The sequence below is a fragment of the Microcaecilia unicolor genome, chromosome 9 (genome assembly GCF_901765095.1).
Source record: "Microcaecilia unicolor chromosome 9, aMicUni1.1, whole genome shotgun sequence".
Taxonomy (NCBI): Eukaryota; Metazoa; Chordata; class Amphibia; order Gymnophiona; family Siphonopidae; genus Microcaecilia; species Microcaecilia unicolor.
In genome coordinates this window covers 87,413,402-87,435,865 of record NC_044039.1, presented here as the reverse complement: position 1 = coordinate 87,435,865, position 22,464 = coordinate 87,413,402, and the positions used below count along the sequence as shown (strand labels likewise).

Here is a 22,464-nt window from a genome sequence, read left to right as displayed (position 1 = left end):
ATTTGGACACCCAATCCCCCAGTCTCACGAGGGCCTCTTGTAATCTTTCACACACCTCCCGCGACGAGACAACCCTGGATAACTTTGTGTCATCTGCGAATTTAATTACCTCACTAGTTACTCCCATCTCAAGGTCATTTATAAATATGTTAAAAAGCAGCGGTCCCAGCACAGACCCCTGAGGGACCCCACTAACTACCCTTTCTCCATCGAGAATGATGACCATTCAACCCTACTCTCTGCTTCCTATCTTTTAACCAGCTCTTAATCCATAATAATACACTGCCTCTGATCCCATGACTCTCCAGTTTCCTCAGGAGTTTTTCATGAGGCACTTTGTCAAACGCCTTCTGAAAATCTAGATATACAATATCCACCGGCTCCCCTTTGTCCGCATGTTTGTTCACCCCCTCGAAAAAATGCAGTAGATTTGTGAGGCAAGACTTCCCTTCACTAAATCCTTGCTGACTTTTTCTCAGTAGCCCATGCTTTTGTATGTGCTCTGTAATTTTATTCTTAATAATAGCCTCTACCATTTTTCCCGGCACCGACGTCAGACTCACCGGTCTATAATTTCCCGGATCTCCTCTGGAACCCTTTTTAAAAATCGGCATTACATTGGCCACCCTCCAGTCTTCTGGTACCACACCTGATTTTAGGGATAAATTGCATATTACTAACAGTAGCTCCACAAGTTCATTTTTCAGCTCTATTAATACTCTGGGATGAATACCATCCGGTCCCAGTGATTTACTACTTTTCAGTTTGCAGAACTGCCCCATTACATCCTCCAAGTTAACAGAGAAATCATTTAGTCTTTCCGACTCGTCCGCTTCAAATGCCTTTTCCGGCACCGGTATCCCTCCCAAATCCTCCTTGGTGAAGACCGAAGCAAAGAATTCATTTAATTTCTCCGCTACAGCTTTGTCTTCCCTGATTGCCCCTTTAACACCACAGTTGTCCAGAGGCCCTACCTATTCTTTAGCTGGCTTCCTGCTTTTAATATACCTAAAAAACAACCTTTTACTATCCTGCTTATAATCCAAAGAGAAAAACGCCTATATTGCGACCCAAATCGGGAGATAGACGTTTATCTCCCAAAAACGAATAAATCGGTATAATCGAAAGCCGATTTTGGACGTTTTCAACTGCACTCCGTCGCGGATGCGGACAAAGTTGATGGGGGCGTGTCAGAGGTGTGGTGAAGGCGGGACTGGGGCGTGGTTATCGGTCGAACAGAGATGGGCGCATTTCACCGATAATGGAAAAAAAGTATGCGTTTTTAGCTAGAATTTAGGACACTTTTCCTGGACCCTGTTTTTTCACGAATAAGGCCCCAAAAAGTGCCCTAAATGACCAGATGACCACCAGAAGGAATCGGGGATAACTTCCCATGACTCCCCCAGTGGTCACTAACCCCCTCCCCACCACAAAAAATGATGTTTCACAACTTTTTATTTTCACCCTCAAATGTCATACCCACCTCCCTGGCAGCAGTATGCAGGTCCCTGAAGCAGTTGTTAGGGGGTGCAGTGGACTTCAGGCAGGTGGACCCAGGCCCATCCCCCCCTACCTGTTACAATTGTGCTGCTTAATGCTTAGTCGTCCAACCCCCCCAAACCCACTGTACCCACATGTAGGTGCCCCCCTTCACCCCTTAGGGCTATAGTAATGGTGTAGACTTGTGGGCAGTGGGTTTTGAGGGGGATTTGGGGGGCTCAACACACAAGGGAAGGGTGCTATACACCTGGGAGCTCTTTTACCTTTTTTTTGTTTTTGTAAAAGTGCCCCCTAGGGTGCCCGGGTTGGTGTCCTGGCATGTGAGGGGGACCAGTGCACTACGAATCCTGGCCCCTCCCACGAACAAATGCCTTGGATTTATTCGTTTTTGAGCTGGGCGCTTTCATTTTCCGTTATCGCTGAAAAACAAAAACGCCCTGCTCACACATTGTTGAATAAAACATGGACGTCTATTGTTTTCGAAAATACGGTTCAGTCCGCCCCTTCACGGACCCGTTCTCGGAGATAAATGCCCATGGAGATAGACGTTTTCGTTCGATTATGCCCCTCCATGTGTTTTTGCTTCTAACGCTAACTTTTTTTCAAAGTCCCTCTTAGTCCTTCTTAGCCCTCATCATCTCCTTTTTGCATTTGGCTTGACATTCCTTATGTTATATCTTATTGTCTTCATATCCTGCTTGTCTGGAGAAATCTTTGTACAAAAGGTGCCTTTGTGTGCTGCAAAACCTAAGTTTTTTGCAGAATCACATTTTTTGCCTTTCCAAGCTTCTCATCTACAGTGCTCTCAAAAAAGTCTGTCAAAAATGCCCGTAATGTAGTCTTCATTGTTCTTACTGACCTCATATTCTATGGTAGAAAGAAAATAACTGAAGAGAACATGCACAGTAATTTACCCTTCTTTTCCTCTTCACTCCTCCTTTCATCTTCTCAAATAACAATTTCTTGTTCTGAAAAAGACATTAAAAGGCTTATATTATAATAGTCTCAGTATTTCATAGAATCATTTAGGAGATGAAACAAGAAATAAATTATGTAAGAAAATGTACTATGACCCAATATTTAAAGGTAACAAGGTCAATTCAGCAGTCCTCGGACTACATAGCTAAACATTTTAAGTTATGCCAATTTTCAATGATGTTAGCTATATAAGAAATGCCACTAAGAATCCACATACAACTTTACATGAATCTTTTTTATATAAAATCATATCTGCCATTTGTTTGTTTATATTTATATGTATATCAGTGGTTCCCAAACCTGATCCCGGAGGCACCCCAGCCAGTCAGGTTTTCAGGATATCCACAATTCAAGAGAGAGGTTTTCATGCAGTGGAGGCAGTGCATGCAAATATCGCTCATGAATATTCATTGTGGATATCCCAAAAACCTGACTGGCTGGGGTGCCGCCAGGACCAAGTTTGGGAACCACTGATGTATGTTATCTGTTCAGTGACTGACCACACCCCAGTTTAAAAGGCCAATGTTAACCATTAACCCCCTAATTCTATAAAGTTAGGCACTCTACATTTAGAGTGCAAAGTTGTGCATCCAATTTATAGAATGTCAGTTTACACACCTAACTTAATTGTTTAATTAGATGCTAATTGGCTTTAACAACCAATAATTGCCAATTATTGTTCTAAGTGACACTAATTGGCATTTAGATGTGAACTGACCTTAGTCAGTATTCTATAAACTGGGCTGCAATTTCCTTAGTGCAGAAGTGCAAGGGGGCATGGTCCTGGGAAGGGCAGGGGTGGGCCTCTAGGATTTACATGTATGGGTTATAAAATACTAGCAATTACATGCCTAACAGCCTACAGTTAAACATAACCATTTACACCAGCCATTTGGCTAGCATAAGTACGGAAGTGCAGACAGGCTAGTATTCTATAACAGCCGTTCTGCAGCCATTATTAGAAGTCGCGCTTAGTGTGCATCATCCCGGTGCATAAATTTTGGCGATTTTGAGAATTTATCCCTAAATGACCTAATTTTCTTTTCAAAATGCATTTATCCAGGCACTGACATTGATCACATATATGGGCTCATTGCTCTGGGTGACAAAGACCTTCTCAATGCTTCTTATAAATCTTTAACCCTGGCTATCCCAAATCATATCCTGATTGATTTTAACCATGCTTCATTGAAATCACTTATTTGTCCTTTGTGCATTTTTGATACATTTTATGGTTCCTGGGGCTAGCATCTTTGAAACAAATATAATCTCTCGCATGTGGTTGTTGGTTTATCATATCTCTCACCACTGCTGAAACATTTCCATTGGCTTCCTCTCTCTTACCAAATACAGCAAAAGATTTTGACAGTAACTCAAAGTTCTTCACAGAGGGATCCCCTCCTGTCTGTCGTCATTGATTGTTCATATAGACCTATGCATATGTTTCAATCTTCTACTGGTAACCATTTATCCATTTCTTCTGTCACCGGTTCCACTCACCACTCTGTTTTTTTTCTTTATTGCCCCTTTGCTTTGGAACTCCCTCCCACCTGAAGTTTCCTCTTCATGTTTTAAGGCTTCCCTTAAGACCCAACCTTTTCAATATGGCATTTGATGGTGTCCCATAGATTGGGCAACGGACTCAGTGATACAATGGTGCTTGTTCTTCTCCCTTCTACAACTTTACCCCTTCTTAATCTTTCTTATCCCTTTCCTATTAATTTTGGTTGCAGCATATCAAATTCATGGTCAACATTTGAGTAAACCAGCAATCTAACAGTGGTGCAAACTGACATTTTACTTGCTATCAACCTTATGGTGTCTCCCCTCCCTCTCTGAGATGCATCATAGCATGTGATATGAATGCAACACAAGAAAAAACAGCACATCTTGTAAATTCATAATGGACCTGTTTCATGGAAGGGAGAATAAGCTGATGGAAGTCAAAGAGAACGGAGGAAGCATGTAGAAGTATAAGGAATAACCATGGAAGCAAGGTAAGATGGAGAACCAGAATGAAGGATTTTGTGAGTAATACAAAAAATGTTAAACCAAATGCCAAACTTTACTGGAAGCCAGTGCAGTCTAATTAACAGAGGGGGAAACTGAGTCAATTTTACGAGTTTTGCATAGAAAATGGACAGCAGCATTGTGAAGGGTTTGCAGCTGCTGAGCCTGATAAGCTGGTAACCCAGAATAGACCGCATTACAATAATCCAATCAGAACAGACTATAGGCTTTCTTGAGCAGGAATCATTTGTCTTATATCCAGTGCATATTTTCTAGCGAAAAAGGTGCAGGTACTCAAATGGCAGGCCACCGTTCAGGGGTGGGAGTGATCACTGAGGGACCCACCCCACAATAGCCAGGCCCCCTGCAACCAGTAACAGAACCTATGATAAGGCAGAATTGGTATGTAGAGCCTGAGCTCTTTCATTAAAACTTGGAGACCATGGGTCAATTTTAGCAGACAATGGAAAAGGTGCCGGTACTCAGTACCCCCAAATACCCCCTCAAAAAAAGCCCTGCTTATATCTGTTTCCCTCAGAGTAAACCACATCTACCATAATAATTTGTCACTTCCCACTCAATCAGTTTCTAACCTAACTAGTCACTTAGAGCCCATACTAAAGACCCCCCCCCCCCTCCAATATTCAGCAGGCAGCACTGTTGATATCCGCTGCCGGCATTAAACCTGGATGTTCAATGCCGGGCCATATCTGGCTGCTCTGAAAATTGGGACACCAACCCTGAAATATCTGACTTGCACTCTGCTGACCAGTCATTTTCAGTGAAAATAACTGGTTGTGTGCCACTGGAAATGACGGGTTAGCTGCCGACAAGCATTCTACCACTCTCCCTTGACTTAACTCATGTGTCAGTCAGCCATAGAAATTAATCTAAGTCATCTGACAAGACCTACCCTCTAGTAAAACCATGCTACCTTGGGTCCTGCAATCTACTAGATTCCAGAATCCTCACTATTCTCTGTTTTAAAGTATTTCCATTTATTTACTCACCTTGACTAACCAGCCTGTAGGTCCCAAAATTCTCCTTACTTCCACGTTTGTAGAGACGAAATACATCTGCCCTTCTCCAGTCCACCAGGACCACTCCCAACACTACCTCTGAATTTGCATTTGATAAATAACATAATTTAGGAAGCATCTTAAAATATAAATTTCAGCTTATCCAAATTCTGAATAAGGGTATTATTATGTTATGGAGACTATTAAATCTAAACAACAACTTTGCACCAAAGAGATTAGTGAGAGTAGATGAGGAGGAAAAAATCCTCAGAGCTTATGTGAGCACTATCATAGTCTGGTGCTCTCTCGTTCAGTCATTGGCTTTTTTTTAAACTTCCATTTTCTCTCTCTCCTCTTCTTTCAAAAAATTATCATATCAGTACTTATTTTGCTTGTAACTCCCATCAGTTTGTCTGATGTTGGCCAGTATTTTGAAGTACTTCTCCGCTGCCTCAAGGACTTCAAACTGGATCATTTGATAGAGTTTCAATGCAATTTTTAGTCAAATCCAACTAACTAGCCACCTGAGCAAACATCCAAGTTTTGGGTTTTTTTTTTAAATATTTACTTCTTTTTTTAACCTAATATTCATATAACTTCCATTAAAGTACATTGTTAATTTGATCTGCATATTTGTTGAGATTGTGTATTCATTCAATTCAAACTTTTCAACTGACATACCATTATTGAATTTTCATCCAATTATATGTATTATTGCTCTACATTATCAATACATTTATAAGAACTGTCTATTATCATATAGTTTCTCATATGGAATGGAAGTTGAAAAACATTGTTATCTTGTATTGTATTGGATGTTTGTTATCCTTAAAATTTTAATATGTACTTTAATTCAAATGCAGTGGGTCTAAAATAATATAAGAATTATTTCCAGATGTGACCAGGCACTTATAGGGACATTTCAAAAAGACTCACCCACTGCCAAAACCCTCATTTTTAGCTGCAGTAAGGCCTCACATCTCGATTGAGTAGGTCTGGCCACATCCGGAAAAACAAATATATTCTGCTCACAGAAAGGTGCATTTTTCTTAGGAAAATAAGCTTTCAGAATCTGCATCTTTTGCTCCAACAAGCCAAACAGTACCAATAAGGTTGCTCTTTTAGTGATATTTTCCTGAGAAGCCTCAAGAAATTTAGTTATAGCCTTGTTAAGTTTAACTATATTTACTGTAATAAATTAATTTCCTGAAATCTTTTATCTATCTTGTCTATGTGTATTGACTAGATTGTAAGCTGTACAAAGAAAGCACTGCCCACTGTCCCCTCATTCTATAACAGGTCACCTACAGTTAGGCGCCAATTACACATGAACATTATAGAATATTAGCTCTTACATGCATGTCTGTTACAGTCAGTGCATAAGTGTTATCCATGCTCTCAGCAGTAGCCTACAATTTTAGAATGCAACTCGTTTAGCACATAAATGCAAGGGGGCATTCAGAGGGAGTGGGGGATGGGCATGACCAACATTTACATGCGTAGCTGTCAGAATTCAAAACTGTAAAGAAGAGTCCAGTAAATCTCTATAGCAACACACACTTAATTTTTTCAATTTTTTTATGATACTGAAAAAAAATGTATATATAAAAAGAGGAAAAGACCTCAAAACAGACCGCTTACTTTTTCTTTTTTTTTTTTTAACTTATAAATTTTTTATTGAAACATCTCAGTTACAACATAGAGCCTCCGGCTCCAAGCAAGTTACAACTGTTATTTTATCTTAACTCTTAGCTTTACATAACCATTTATCCCCCCTTTCCCCCCTCCCTTCCCTCTATTTTTTCTTTTCATTAAACTTTATTTGATTCATCCTTTTAAAGTCTCTAATGCTTTATTGTAGAAAAAAAGTGATCAAACAAAATAGACCTCTTTTTCTGTAATAAAGCATTAGAGAATTTTTTAAAGGATAAATCAAATAAAGTTTAATGAAAGAAAAAATAAAAAATAAAATGACAAGGTTTTTATGACCAGTGATGAACACCACGCCCCTGATTAAAGCCGTTTTGAGGTCTTTTCCTCATTTTTTTATATATTAAAAATTGTTTTCAGTATCATAAAAGAAATTAAAAAATTAAGTGTGTATTGTTATAGAGATTTACTGGACTCTTCTTTACAGTTTTGATCATCAGAAGTTTAGAGTCTCAGATTGTTTCCTCCTTGTTTGTAATTAACTTACAGAATTGACATGGCATAAGTAAGTGTGCTTAAACATGCATGTCGACTTACTGGTGTCAGATGCAGTTATAGAATCAGCACTCAGCATGCTGCCATCTTGGCACCTAACTTTTGATGCCCTTTGTAGAATTGCTTCTGTGTGTATCTCTATAGTGCAGGGCACATTTAGTAGTACCATTGAAATAATTGCTAGTAATAATATCCCACAGCAAAACCCTTAAATTCACGTTTCTGACATTTTCCAGCTTCCCAGGACCTTATTTTCAGTTAGGTAAAGTATATAATAGAGGTCATACTAACTGCAGAAATTCAAGCATATAATGGTGCTCATTTTCAAAGCACATAGACTTACAGGTTGCATGGGGCCCGATATTCAGCCAGCAGCAGGCAGCGTGTTTTCTGTCCACTGCTGGTGTTAAAACTGGATATTGATTGTCGGGCCATATTTGGCGATTGGCACTGAATATCTAGTTTTATTTTGGCCACTAAATAGGTAACCAGCTATTGCCCAATGGTTCCCAAACCTGATCCTGGAGGCACCCCAGCCAGTCGGGTTTTTAGGATACCCACAATGAATAGTCGTGAGACAGATTTGCATACCAAGGGGGCAGTGCATACAAATCTCTCTCATGGATATTCATTAAGGATATCCTGAAAACCTGACTGGCTAGGGTGCCTCTGGAACCAGGTTTGGGAACCATTGAGGTATGCTGATATTCAGCGCTAACCGGTTTAGCAGTCAAACATAGGCCTGCTTATTAAACGGCCTATTTTAACCATTCAACATAGCCAGTTTGGTAGGCGGTTAACGGCTAACTACTAACCAGGATATTCAGCGGGAGCTAACCGATTATCTCCCACTGAATATCCGCGGTTAGGTGCTTAAACACTAACCAGCCACGAGTTGTTCCTGGCCAGTTAAATAGTTTTGAATATTGGGGGGTTAGTAACCTATGTAAGTCTATGTGCTTTAAAAATGAGCCTCAATACATTCTAGGAAGGTTGAGCAATAATAGTTACTAGTCTAAGGCTTCAGCACTGTTGATATTTTGAGTGATGACAAGGATGTAATTCTGGGTTGATAATTTTGCAGACCCAGAGCTCCATAGAAAAAATTAAATGACATAATCGCCTGGTAGCATCCATCCCACTTGTAGACCCAGAGCGCCATAGAAAAAATTAAATGGCATAATTATCACCTGGTAGCATCCATCCCACTTGTAGTTAAGCTAATGGAAAGTTTAGTTACCAAACAACTTACCGATTACTTAAATAATTTCTCAATATTACATGCATCTCAGTCAGGATTTCAAGCTAAGCCACGCGAAAAATGTAACAAAGAAAATGTCCCACACAATGTGGAAACTCAAAAGAGTTAAACCTTTCTTCCCAAGGGAGGTATTTCCTCAACTTGGTGCAATCAATGGTGTTGAGCCACTTGGACTACTGCAATTCCATTTACACTGGATGCAAAACACAAATCATTAAGAAACTCTAAACTGCCCAAAACACTGCAGCCAGACTTATATTTGGAAAAGCGAAATACGAAAGCGCCAAACCCCTTAGAGAATAATTACACTGGCTTCCACTAAAAGATCGAATTACCTATACCCTGGTTCATAAAATTATTCATGGAGAGGCCCCGTTATATATGTCAGACCTCATAGACCTACCAGCAAGGAATACAAAAAGATCATCACGCACTCTCTTGAACCTCCATTACCCCAGTTGCAAAGAACTTAAATATAAATCAATATATGCATCTAGCTTCTCCTACATCAGCACGCAACTGTGGAATGCACTACCAAAAGCCATAAAAACAATGCTTGATTTGGTAGACTTCCGTAAATTACTAAAGACTAACCTGTTCAAAAAGACTTATCTAAAGGATCATTCACAAATGACCTGATATCTAAACTTTACCAGAACAAGATAACATTGAACTCTTATTTGTTATTTCATTCATATTATCACTATTGGACGTTAAACAATTCATTTCAGGCATTAGAGAGCAAGGGGTAATGTATATCTACTTACTTATAATGTATTTTATATTTTCTGTACTTTAAATGATATAATATTCTGCTCCACCACCCCTACTCACCAAAATGGCCATTGCCTCGACCTCGTCCTCTCCTCTTCAGGCTCACCCTCCAATTTCCACGCCTCAGCCCTTCCTCTCTCTGATCATCACCTGATCACCTTCACACTTCTTCACCCTCCCCCCTCAGCCCCGCCCAACATTAACCACTACTTCCAGGAATCTCCAGGCTATTGACCCTCCCGCCTTATCCTCTAGTATTTCTAATCTCCTCCCCTCCATCATGTCCTCCGAGTCTGTCGACAAGGCTGTCTCCGCTTACAATGCCACTCTCTCCTCTGCTCTGGACACCCTCGCACCATCCATCTCCCGTCCCATAAGGCATACTAATCCCCAGCCCTGTGCCCGATCTACTGAACGCCTCTGGAGGAAATCTCGCACCTATTCAGATTTCCTTCATTACAAATTCATGCTATCCTCCTTCCAGTCCTCCCTATTCCTTGCCAAACAGGACTACTACACCCAATTGACCAATTCTCTCAGCTCCAACCCTCGTCGTCTCTTCGTCACCCTTAACTCCCTCCTCAAAGTGCCCTCCGCTCTCACCCCCACCCCACCCCCTTCACTCTCTCCTCAATCACTGGCTGACTACTTCCGCGACAAGGTGCAAAAGATCAACCTTGAGTTCACTACCAAGCCACCTCCTCCCCTTCACCCTTCAACCCTCTCCCTCAACCAACCAACCCTGGCCTCTTTCTCCTCCTTTCCTGATATCACCGAGGAGGAAACCGCTCGCCTTCTTTCCTCCTCAAAATGCACCACTTGTTCCTCTGATCCCATCCCAACCAACTTACTGAACACCATCTCTCAGACTGTCACCCCCTCCATCTGTCATATCCTCAACCTCTCTCTCTCCACTGCAACTGTCCCTGACACCTTCAAGCACGCCGTAGTCACACCTCTCCTCAAAAAACCATCACTTGACCCTACCTGTCCCTCCAACTACCGCCCCATCTCCCTCCTACCCTTCCTCTCCAAAATACTTGAGCGCGCCGTTCACAGCCGCTGTCTTGATTTTCTCTCCTCTCAGGCCATCCTCGATCCGCTTCAATCCGGTTTTCGCCCTCTACACTCGACAGAAACAGCACTCTCTAAAGTCTGTAATGACCTATTCCTTGCCAAATCCAGAGGCCACTACTCCATCCTCATCCTCCTCGATCTATCCGCCGCTTTTGACACTGTCAATCATGATTTACTTCTTGCCACACTGTCCTCATTTGGGTTCCAGGGCTCTGTCCTCTCCTGGTTCTCCTCCTATCTCTCCCACTGAATCTTCAGAGTACACTCTCATGGATCTTCCTCCACCCCCATCCCGCTCTCTGTTGGAGTTCCCCAGGGATCTGTCCTTGGACCCCTTCTTTTTTCAATCTACACTTCTTCCCTGGGCTCACTGATCTCATCTCATGGTTTCCAGTATCATCTTTACGCTGATGACACCCAGCTGTATCTCTCCACACCAGCCATCACCGTGGAGACCCAGGCCAAGGTATCGGCCTGCTTATCCGATATTGCTGCATGGATGTCCAACCGCCACCTGAAACTGAACATGGCCAAGACCGAGCTTATCGTCTTTCCACCAAAACCCACTTCTCCTCTTCCTCCACTCTCGATCTCAGTTGATAACACCCTCATCCTCCCCGTCTCATCCGCCTGCAACCTCGGAGTCATCTTCGACTCCTCCCTCTCCTTCTCTGCGCATATCCAGCAGACAGCCAAAACCTGTCGCTTCTTCCTCTTTAACATCAGCAAAATTCACCTTTTCCTCTCTGAGCACACCACCCGAACTCTCATCCACGCTCTCATCACCTCTCGCCTGGACTACTGCAACCTACTCCTCACTGGCCTCCCACTTAACCATCTATCCCCCCTTCAATCCGTTCAGAACTCTGCTGCATGTCTTATATTCCACCTGAACCAATATACTTATATCACTCCTCTCCTCAGGTCACTGCACTGGCTTCTGATCAAATACCGCATACAGTTCAAGCTTCTCCTTCTTACCTACAAATGCACTCAGTCTGCAGCCCCTCGTTACCTCTCCATCCTCATCTCCCCTTACGTTCCCGCCCGAAACCTCCGCTCACAGGACAAATCCCTCCTCTCAGTACCCTTCTCCACCACCGCCAACTCCAGGCTCCGCCCATTCTGCTTCGCCTCTCCCTATGCTTGGAATAAACTTCCTGAGCCCTTACGCCAAGCCCCCTCCCTACCCATCTTCAAATCCTTACTCAAAGCCCACCTCTTCAATGTTGCTTTCGGCACCTAACCTTTATACCTTTCATGAAATCTAGACTGCCCCAATTTGACTACCCCTACTTGACTGACTGTACATTTGTCCTTTAGATTGTAAGCTCTTTGAGCAGGGACTGCCCTTCTATGTTAAATTGTACAGCGCTGCGTAACCCTAGTAGCGCTTTATAAATGTCAAAAAGTAGTAGTATTTTTCATTCCAGAATGGCGATCACCATTACGGCACAATGTAAGCCACATTGAGCCTGAAAATGGGTGGGAAAATGTGGGATACAAATGCAGCAAATAAATAATTAAGCACATTTACTCACCCAATTGCCCAAGTCTAGGAAGTCATGCTCGGGATCGAAGAAGCGCTGTTGAAGCTGGTAGTCCCTGCTGAACTCTGCCGTATCTGATGAGTTTTCTAAACAGCCATCATCACCTAGAAGTAATGTTGGAAACTGTATAAGGCAGCAAAAGTGTACAAGATAAAAACAGATGTCAGCAAATAAGAACCAATTGGTCAATGAAACTCCAACTGTATTTTCTCTCCTTGCCTCATTATTATAGTCCCTTTGGCTAGATTCTATATATGGCACCAAACAAATTGGCACCAAAAACAGCGCTGTTCTGTAAACTGCACTTAATGTTAGGTGCGGTTTATAGAGCAGTGCTTATTCTCAGGGGTCATGTGTAAATTTAGGTTACGCCATTTGCACCAAAAAAACATGGCACAAATTTCCATGCCTAAATTTATGCATTGAGTCCCCATACTCTACAGTTACATGCGCAACTCAAAAAATGCCCTTGATCCACTCTGAAATGCCCATGACCCTCCCACTTCCATGCCCCTTTTTTGTGCCATGCCTAAATTTACACATCTATGCAATTGCTTGTTAAAAGCCAATTAGTCACTAATTGGTTCATTATGTAATTAAATTGTACACACAATTTTTAGAGAATTCGGGGGTTTATGTCTATATAAAGCACGACTGACTTTTGCCATGGTTTTGTCTCTTAACAACCTCTACTAGAAATCTGTTAACATTTCCATCCCTTCTCTCAGTGCTTTCTCACATTCTTTTATAGCTTTCTTCCTTCAGCTGCACATGACAGCTCCTTACCCTAAACCTTTCATGCCATTAAAAATGATTTGGATTTCTCTCGCACCTTTTTATTTGTAGCTCAAGGCACATTATCTAGGCGTGAGTTTATAAAAGATTACCCTGTATATGCCAGATTGGCAAAGTAAAATGAAGAAAATGTAAAGTTGGTTACTGTTATATTTTTAAGGCTAAATATCTTGGCTTTATCTCCTATAGAAAGAAGAGTAAATAAATTAGTCAATGCCCTAAGAGCAAGGGTTTTATTATGTGAACTGTTTTTTGATGAGAGGTTCTTAGAAGACATTTCCAGCCTATCACAGCAATTTCAGCCACTGGGCAGCCAGAGGCTCACATTTTCCCAAGCTTCCTGCACAAGCAGAAATTCCATGCCCAGAGCTTTTTGCTCTATTTCCTGAATTTTGCATACACCAGTCCTGAGAAAGAAAGAAAAATAATAATAATAATCTGCTGCCTCTGAATTCCTAGTCTTGATGGCTTGCCTGCTTCCAAAACCCTGCCTAATTAATCTTGTTTTTAAAATACTTTGAAAGGGAAGGGATTTGGGGATTTAGCTAAAGCCTTTTTCAGTAGTAGCTCAAGGTGAGTTATCTTCAGGTACAGTAGGTATTTTCCTATTCCAAGAAGTCTTACAATCTGAGGGGCATGGGAGACGAGGGGAGAATCGCAGGACACGGATGGGAGGGCAGGGCAGAGGAGAATCGCTGGACATGGAGGGGAGGCCAGAATCACGGGATACGGAGGGGCCGGCAGGGCAGAGGAGGATCGCTGGAAATGGAGGGGAGGCCAGAATCGTGGGACACGGAGGGGACAGCAGGGCAGAGGAGAATCACTGGACATGGAGAGGAGGCCAGAATCATGGGACACGGAGGGGACGGCAGGGCAGAGGAGAAGCGCTGCACATGGAGGGGAAGTCAGAATCGCTGCACATGGAGGGGAAGTCAGAATCGCGGGACCCGGAGGGGATGGGAGGGTAGGGAAGAATCGCTGGACATGGAGGGGAGGGCAGGGAAGAGAGGAGAAATCGCTTCACCGAGAGCCTTAAAAACAATCATCATTACAAGATGGCCTTGCTAGCGCCCGTTTCATTTTTTTTTAGAAACGGGCCTTTTTTACTAGTATATATATATAAATAATATAACATATAGAACTGATCAACTCAATAGTTTAGCAATAATACATGGCATTAAAGAAAATGTCATCCCTATATGCATCCTACTGCATCAATTGTTATGGACTAATGAATGTATTTTCAACATTTAAAATTAAAAACAACAAAAGAGGATTTTTTTTTGGGACTTATGAAAACATAACCCAGTTCATGTGCTCTAGAAGGGAAAATATTTCCAAGGTTCTTTTTTCTTCTTTATTTAATCTCTTTTTAAAAAGATCTTTAACATTTTTGTTTCATATTTTTATAGAAGTTTGTTTACCTTGCGCAAGCTTAAATAACGATTTGTATTATTTAATATATGCATAAAACTAACCCATTTGGAAACATTGCCCCTGAGAGCAAAATTCTTTCACTATGCTTACCAGGGTTCTTTCCATTCAAGTTAAAATCACCCAAGACAACTAAGTTAGTACAGACAATTCATCTATTGACGGTGCAGTTACTAGTGGTGGATAATAAAGTATAAAGATGGATTTACAAAAACATTAAGTAGTATTGCTTCAGAATATGAATCGATTCAAGCATTTCCTTGTAACTTCCTTGACTGTCCCCTAGTCTTTGTACTTTTGGAAAGAGTATAAAATCAATTTACTTATAGCACTCAGGATTTTGTAGACCTCAATCATATCTCCCCCTCATCCATCTCTTTTCCAGACTGAAGAGCCCTAACCTCTTTAGCCTGTCCTCATTCCAGAGGAGTTCCATCTCCTTTATCATTTTAGTTTAGTTACTCTTCTTTGAACCTTTTCTAATTCTGCTCTATCTTTTTTGAGATACGGCAAACAGAACTGAACGCAATACTCATCCATGGAGCAGTACAGAAGCATTATAGCATTTTTTTTGCATTATTCACCATCCCTTTCCTAATAATTCCTAGCATCCCGATTGCTTTTTTGGCCGCCACCGCACACTGAGCAGTTTTTCAATATAAAATCTCTTTCTTGATAATGTTGGGGCATACCAGATATAATGGTGTAGGATAATTGTCAGGTTAAGGCTCAAGTACAAGAAAAGTACAGATTTACCTGTTTTTTCAACTGGACAAGGATTTGGAGGGTATGGATACCCTTGATTGTTGCTGAAGTCCTTTGAGGCATTGTCACCTGTCAGTTCAGCCACTACATTAGGAATATTACCATATGGACCCAAGTGCTGAAGGCCCTCATGAGCACCACCTATTGAAGACATAGAAGTTATTGCACATCATCTTTCTTAGGAAAAGATTAATAGAAAACTTTCTACATTTTTCTTCTGAAAAATCTAAATAAAAAAATTGCAAAAACCTCAACAATTTCACTCAAGCAACTACAAAAGTATTTGTCAGGTAAATTTGTCAAGTTAATGCAAATAAGGTTAGGCATGCAGCCGCAAGACAAATATAGGGAGGTGTGAACTCATATGACAGCACAGAGGCACAATTTATGAACAGTAAAAAAAAAAAATAACAACATCACTGACAAACATGAAAATTCAAAGTAGTAGCTTTTTGTTAATGCAAGAAAACAACCAATAACTTTATATGAGAGTTTCTGTACCTTGCATCCTTTGGGGGCCCATGAGATTCATAGCTTGGTGTGCAGTATACTCTACCCGGGGCCTGGCAATGCCCAGTTGTTCCATAACTCCATGGAGGAGGCGTTGAATATCAGCTTCTGTCACTCTATCTGCCGTCCTTGGAACGTGACAAGAAATCAGGGCCAATTCCAAAATCAGCAGAAAGATCACATTTGAAATAAAACCTCGGGTAATTTTTGTATCCATTATTTATCTGTAAACAATTAGAAAAAAAGATAAACCATGATGTGAAATCAAGCAAAATACTATAGTCTAACCACTAGAAAGTTCTGGAAAACTACTTTTAGTCTTAGTCAACTAACAGAACCTCTAACCCTATGGCTCCATCCTGTCTCTTGTAGTTTCTACTGCACAGCCGCCACCCAGTTAACTACTAGTTGACTTCAAAAGTGGTAGTTAGTTTATTATACTTATTCAATGATTTTGAGAAAAGGGAAAGGTAAAATTTTATCTTTGTTTGCAGTAGGTAATAAGTTGGGCTGTTGTTTGAAACGAAATGTCAACCACTGGTAATAGTGCACCTTCTTCTTAAAGAGTCACCTAAAGTTAGGCACCAGGATGATGCTTGCTAAGCATGATTTCTCTAACAGCAGTTCTGCATGGAATTGTCTTTATAAAATACTAGCTTATGCTGCATTCTCGCACCCAAGGCTAGCGTAAATGCTGGTGCCGAAGTCCCAACTGTTAGGCCTGGTAATAATAGTATTCTATAACCCCTGCCTAATTTCCAGGCATGCCTCAGATAAGTCCATGCCCCACCCAGTTTGGAGGTAAACACGATGGCAATTAGGTGCAGTGGTTATAGAATAGGACATAAGGCATTTCCATGTGAAACTACTAACTGGCTCCAATTAGCACTCGCTAGGATTAATTGACCTTTAGCACCAATTAACCTATTAAGTTACATACAAAAATTGAAACTACATGCAAAATTCCATGCCTAACCTTGGGCATCATTCATATGATGCCCCACTTGGAGTATTGTGTTCAGTTATGGAGGCCGTATCTTGCTAAATATGTAAAAAGACTGGAAGCGGTGCAAAGAAAAGCTACAAGAATGGTATGGGATTTGCATTGCAAATCATATGAGGAGAGACTTGCCAACCTAAATATGTATACCTTGGATGAAAGGAGAAACAGGGGTGTGATGATACAGATGTTCAAATATTTGAAAGGTATTAATCCACAAACAAACCTTTTCCAGAGACGGGAAGGCGGTAGAACTAGAGGACATGAATTGAGGTTGAAGGGGGGCAGACTCAGGGGTCATGACTAAATAGATATGGATAGGCTGGAGGGTAAATTTTAAGGAGCTTCGATGTTAGCTTCAGAAATTTTAGTAAAAGAATAGTGCTGGGCAGACTTCTACGGTCTGTGCCTTGAAAATGGCAAGAACAAATCAAACTCAGGTATACATATAAAATATTGCATGCCATGTATAATGAGTTTATCCTGTTATATATATATACTAGTAAAAAAAGGCCCGTTTCGGAAAAAAATATGAAACGGGCGCTAGCCAGGTTGTCCGTGTAGTGTGTATCTTTGAGTGAGTGTGTGAGAGAGAGTGACTGTGCGATTGTGTGTCAGAGTGAGATTGAGACTGGGTGCTTGTGTATCTGTGAGTGAGTGTGTGTGTTTCAGAGTGACTGTGTGCGAGTGCGTATGTGAGTCACAGTGAGAGTGAGTATGTTTCCCCCCTCCTACTCCTCTCTTCCCCTTTGCCCCCCCTCCTCTTCCTCCCTTCTAAACCCTTCTTCCCCCCCCCCCCTCTCCCTCCCCCCCTCCTCTTATGATAGCTAGAATAGCATCCCTTCCCTTACAGGCTGCAATGTATTGATGTTATTGAGCCACATATATCTTTGCTCCAAACCTTTAGCCTTTCTGTGATAAAATATAGCCTGTTTGTATTGCAAACATTAGGCATAGAGAAATACATCTAGGGCAAGGAATCTGTAGTTTCTGAATTTTCCCTGCACCCTGAAATTTTAGTAAGTATTTACTTTCAAAAAATAATTAGCCATAGTGATATCTAAATGTGTAATTGGCAGATTTATTTTTCACAGTCTCCGCTGGTTTGGTAGTCAGTACCCCACCTCTTCTTTTTTACGCTTTCAGACACGGGGGGAAGTGTTGCTTGCTTGTTCCATTGCCATGTGCGCAATGCGCAATTCAGAGCTCCCACCTACCTAGGATGGTCACCAGGGGACAATTGTCCATTTTATATGCTTAAAAACTTGCCATGAAGTTTTTTGTTTTGTTTTTTTAACCTGGCTCCACTTATGGACAGAGAAGTCATTGCAATTGGCTCACTTCCTTCATTTTTTAGGAGCTATCATGCTAATCCCAATCATTACAAAAACCCTAAGGTGGGAAACAGGATCCTTCAAATTACAGACCCATAGCAAATATTTAATTATTTGCAAATTTACTAGCGTCTCTGGTAGCCACAGTTGGTAGACTACCTAGAACATCATAATCTGCTACCTTCATCACAATCTGGTTCCAAAAGGGATATAGAACTTGTCATCTGTCTAGATCTCTGAGGGTACAATGGAACAGAAACTTAATAAATGAAACTACAAATTTAAATTAATACTTTTTTAACAAGCTTGTTAAATTTATGAACCTATGCTGAAACTATTTTAGTGGAATAGCCCCCTTCCCCCTAAACTCATATTGAAGCACTGAGGAAAACCTGAAACCACTCTTTCCAACTCTTTCTGTATTCACACCAGAGTGATCCATTGTTTTCTTTTCCCTAAGGAAAAGTAACAGAATCCACCATCTTCATCTCAACATGACAAACACAAATACAAGCAGAATTATGGACTACAAATATCATAGTACATTGAAGATCTAAATTGAATACCAGGAATGGCCAAGGATCTGTCATTCCTTCTGGGTGTAGAGGGTGGGGACTAGGGTTTCCAATTCCAAGTGATGTCAGACACTGGCTTGCATCTGATTGGGCCTGAACTTCCTGTCCCAGCTCAGCTGTTTTCAGAACCGGAAGTTCGGGCCCAATTAGATACAAGCCATGTCTGACATCACTTGGAAAGCATGTGGAGGGTGGAAAAGCAAAGGTATGGAAAAAAATACATATATTTTTTTTTAACTACTTTCCAAATTTGAGTTTGTTACTAAGGGGCCCTGCAATGTCCTCGGTGTGAAGATTTGCCACATGCCGAGGCCCCTTTTACCACAGCAGGGGTTTGTGAACAAAAGGAAATAGAAATGGCTAAGCGGTAAGTATATACTTGCCACATGGCCATTTCCTGGGGGAGCCCTTACTGCCTCCTATTTAGCCCCTGGCATAAAAAATCATTCTGGCATACCGGAAATGGTGCTAAGTGGGGTCAACACTACCACCGGCTCCCATAGTGAGTTGGTGATAATGCTGGATTGGCACTTTGTAAAAGGGCCCCTAAGTACTAAAGCACAGCTTAAATGTAACGAATTACAAGTAAAAAAAAATATATGGCCAAAAAAGGTAATTTGTTACAAGTAAAAAGTACTGCAAATTGTACTTAAGTACTGTTGTGAAATAACTGTACTTTGTTATTACCCATCTCTGTCTGTTACTGATGGTAATATACACACTGAATACACTCCAGGGAATCATTTGCCAAAAAATCAAAATAATATTGAAAATATGTTCTATTTAATTCTGGAAATATATATATAACTACACATTCCTAGGATGTACATTCAAATATAAAATATTAAAATCAAATTTTCTTTAACTCAGATTCTTAGAAATACACTATTATGGTTTTAAGAACTTTTGAAATTAAACTGAATCCTCAAGCCAGACTCTGCATACAATGAAACACTAAAGAAAGAGAAAACTGACACATGGTCCCCTGTTGTGTGCAAAATATAAAGATAGCAGGTAAATATTTCAAAAACTGATGTATTTCAATCACATTATAAATTAACAAATAAAAATGGAAAATAAGGTAATACCTTTTGTATTGGACTAATGTAATACATTTTTCAATTAGCTTAGAGGCGCCAAAACCTCCTTTTTCAGAATATGCTGCAGTTACGGTATATTATCCTGACATGAGGAAGGTTTTGACCTCCAAAACTATTTAAAAATGTACGAAGTTAGTCCAATAAAAATGTAATCACTTATTTTCCATTATTTGGTTGTTTATTTGAATGGAATAGCATGGCTACCACGCTACTAAATTTAAAATCAAATTATTTTTTCTACTTTGGTTGTCCCATTCTCTGCTTTCCTCTGTCTTCTCTTAACATTCATGTAAGGATTTTGTGTCCATTTGTCATTTTTCTCTCTCTCCCCTTGCCTTCTTCACATCCTCCACTACATCCATCTCCAACGTTGATGCTTTCCTGTCAGCTTTCTTCCATTTGTCTCCCCCTCTTCATTCATTCTTACTATCCACTCTTCAATTTCCTTCTTTTTACTGGCTACCTACAGCTTTCCATTTCTTGTCCCTTCCATTCTCCTTCCTCTTATTCCCTAGTCTTTAACTATCCTCTCCCCCTTCCATCCATCTCCCGTCTCTCCATCCCTCTAGCTTCTCCTTTCTCTCTATCCCTTCTTCCCTATCTTACTAATCTTCCATCCAGTGTCTTGCCTCTTTCCCCATTTCCATCCAGTGCCCCCTCTCATACATTTCCTTTCTTTCCCCTTTACATCATGTTCCTCCTCCTCTCTTTTCCCCTTCCATTCATCTACCCTCTCTTGCCCCACTTTCATCCAGTATCTGCCCTCTCCCCCTCCATCCAGTATGACCCCCTCTTTCTTCCCCTTCTGTCCAGTGTCTCTCTTCCCATCCAGTTTCTCCCCTCTCTCCCCTTCTAGCCAACATATTTCCTTTCTCCCAACCCCCATTTCTATCCTGTATGTACCCTCTGTCTCCCCACCCCCCATTCCAATCAGCATCTCATCTCTCCCACTCCCTCCCCTGGCATCTTCAATTTCCCCCCAGGACCTGCAACTAACAATACAAGTTGTGGAGTTGCAGCCTGTATATGTGGGCCTGCTGACTCTGCCGATTTCACGCTCTCTAGAACAGGAAGTGACAGTGGAGGGAGGTGAGGCCAGCAGAGTTGGCAACATGTGTTTACAGGCTGTGGCCCCACAGCTCTTTTGTGTTGGTTGGTTTGCTGCTGCTGCTGCTCTTTAAAGGTGGGGAAGATCTTAGCTAGGGCTAGGAAGGCTTAGCCTCCCCAAACCTCTTATACCAGGGTGCCTATGACAAGCAGCTAGGCTGCACTTAGCTTACAAAATAATGACTTGGAATTTATGAAAACTAGGTGGTAGCAGCATATCTATATGCATAACAACAACTTAGACAGACACCAAATTAAGGAAGTATTCCATATTAAGAATAAAGAAGCATCAGAGGCTGGGACACAATGATCTTTTTTTTAAATTGGCAAATTATTACATGTTCACTTTCTCCAAATTGGATGATATGGAATTATCATGCTTCAGACTCTATCATAGCTCAGCTTCAAGGAGATTCATATTTTAATGAGCTAAAGGCGCATCTATGCTGGCTGAGTTAATAGGAATCTTTATTTTAGCAATAAGCTGAACAAATGGGGCACCCACTGAAAGCACAGGATGCACTGCGCTTTAAATTACAAAAAAAGATTTTGAAACAAGAATATTAGCTGAATATTTTTGTACTAAAACTGCAATCTGCTATGCATCTATTGGATTAAGATAATTATTTTGGCTGTATTTCCTTAATTTATCCCAGTAACAAGTTCCCATTTCTGTTACCTCTATATATATTAACCACATGCTGTTAGTGCTTCCCAAAATAATGAATATATAACTACAATACTGGAAATATAAACTGCAAAAATGTTTTTACTGTAGAATCGGGAAAGACCAATTGAATCTGTGAATTGCTCATGTTGCATTGGTATCATTGCATCTTTGTTTCTTTTAACATGTACAGAAGACAAATTGCCATTGATAAATCTATTTTGTGTTTTATCAAATAAACAAATTCCAGTTTAAACATTTATATCTTAGGCTTTAGGGTATTATTTTGCATACAGAGCATCAGTAATGACAGACAAAAATCACAAGGGCGTTTTGGAATTCTTTTCACTCACAAGAAGGATCCATGCAGAGAATAAAATGCACTTACCAACTGAAAATGGAGCCCGTCAGCAAGAAGACAGACCTATACAAATGTGCAAAGGAAGGAGAGACAGGATGGGCAATGCTGTACTGAAACAAGGAGAGTGTTGGTATAACTGAGCAAAATGTCCAAAAGACAAAGAATGAAAAGGGAAGCACTGTAGCAAGAGTGCTACAACCATGAGAAGCAGAGAGAAACCTTAGCCAGCAGTTCTGAGGATAGGTGATGGGAAAGCAGAATCTGTTGCCTTGGCTACAAGTTCCTTGACGTCACCATTTCATATCAATACTTCTCTCATTGCTGCTACCATTTGCCTTTTCTCTGAAGGTGAGAGGCAGGGGTGAAGATGAATTGAAGCAGAGTTAGCTGCTTGAATTTAATATCAGTGCCTTCACCTTCTCCTATATTAATATCTGGTCTT

The 22,464-nt window shown here is 40.9% G+C and overlaps 1 protein-coding gene across 1 annotated transcript in view; it reads right to left on the bottom strand.

The window, feature by feature from the left end:
• Window positions 1–22,229, bottom strand: part of LOC115477873 (neuroendocrine protein 7B2-like) — a 30,979-nt gene extending 8,750 nt beyond the window's left edge. The window contains exons 1-5 of the mRNA XM_030214992.1: window positions 22,050–22,229; window positions 15,870–16,102; window positions 15,360–15,509; window positions 12,366–12,478; window positions 2,415–2,468 (exon numbers count right to left, since the gene is read on the bottom strand). Coding sequence (XP_030070852.1) covers window positions 2,415–2,468; window positions 12,366–12,478; window positions 15,360–15,509; window positions 15,870–16,095 — 543 coding nt within the window. The 5' untranslated portion in view covers window positions 16,096–16,102; window positions 22,050–22,229. The remainder of the gene's footprint in view (window positions 1–2,414; window positions 2,469–12,365; window positions 12,479–15,359; window positions 15,510–15,869; window positions 16,103–22,049) is intronic.
• Window positions 22,230–22,464: the final 235 nt, after the last annotated feature.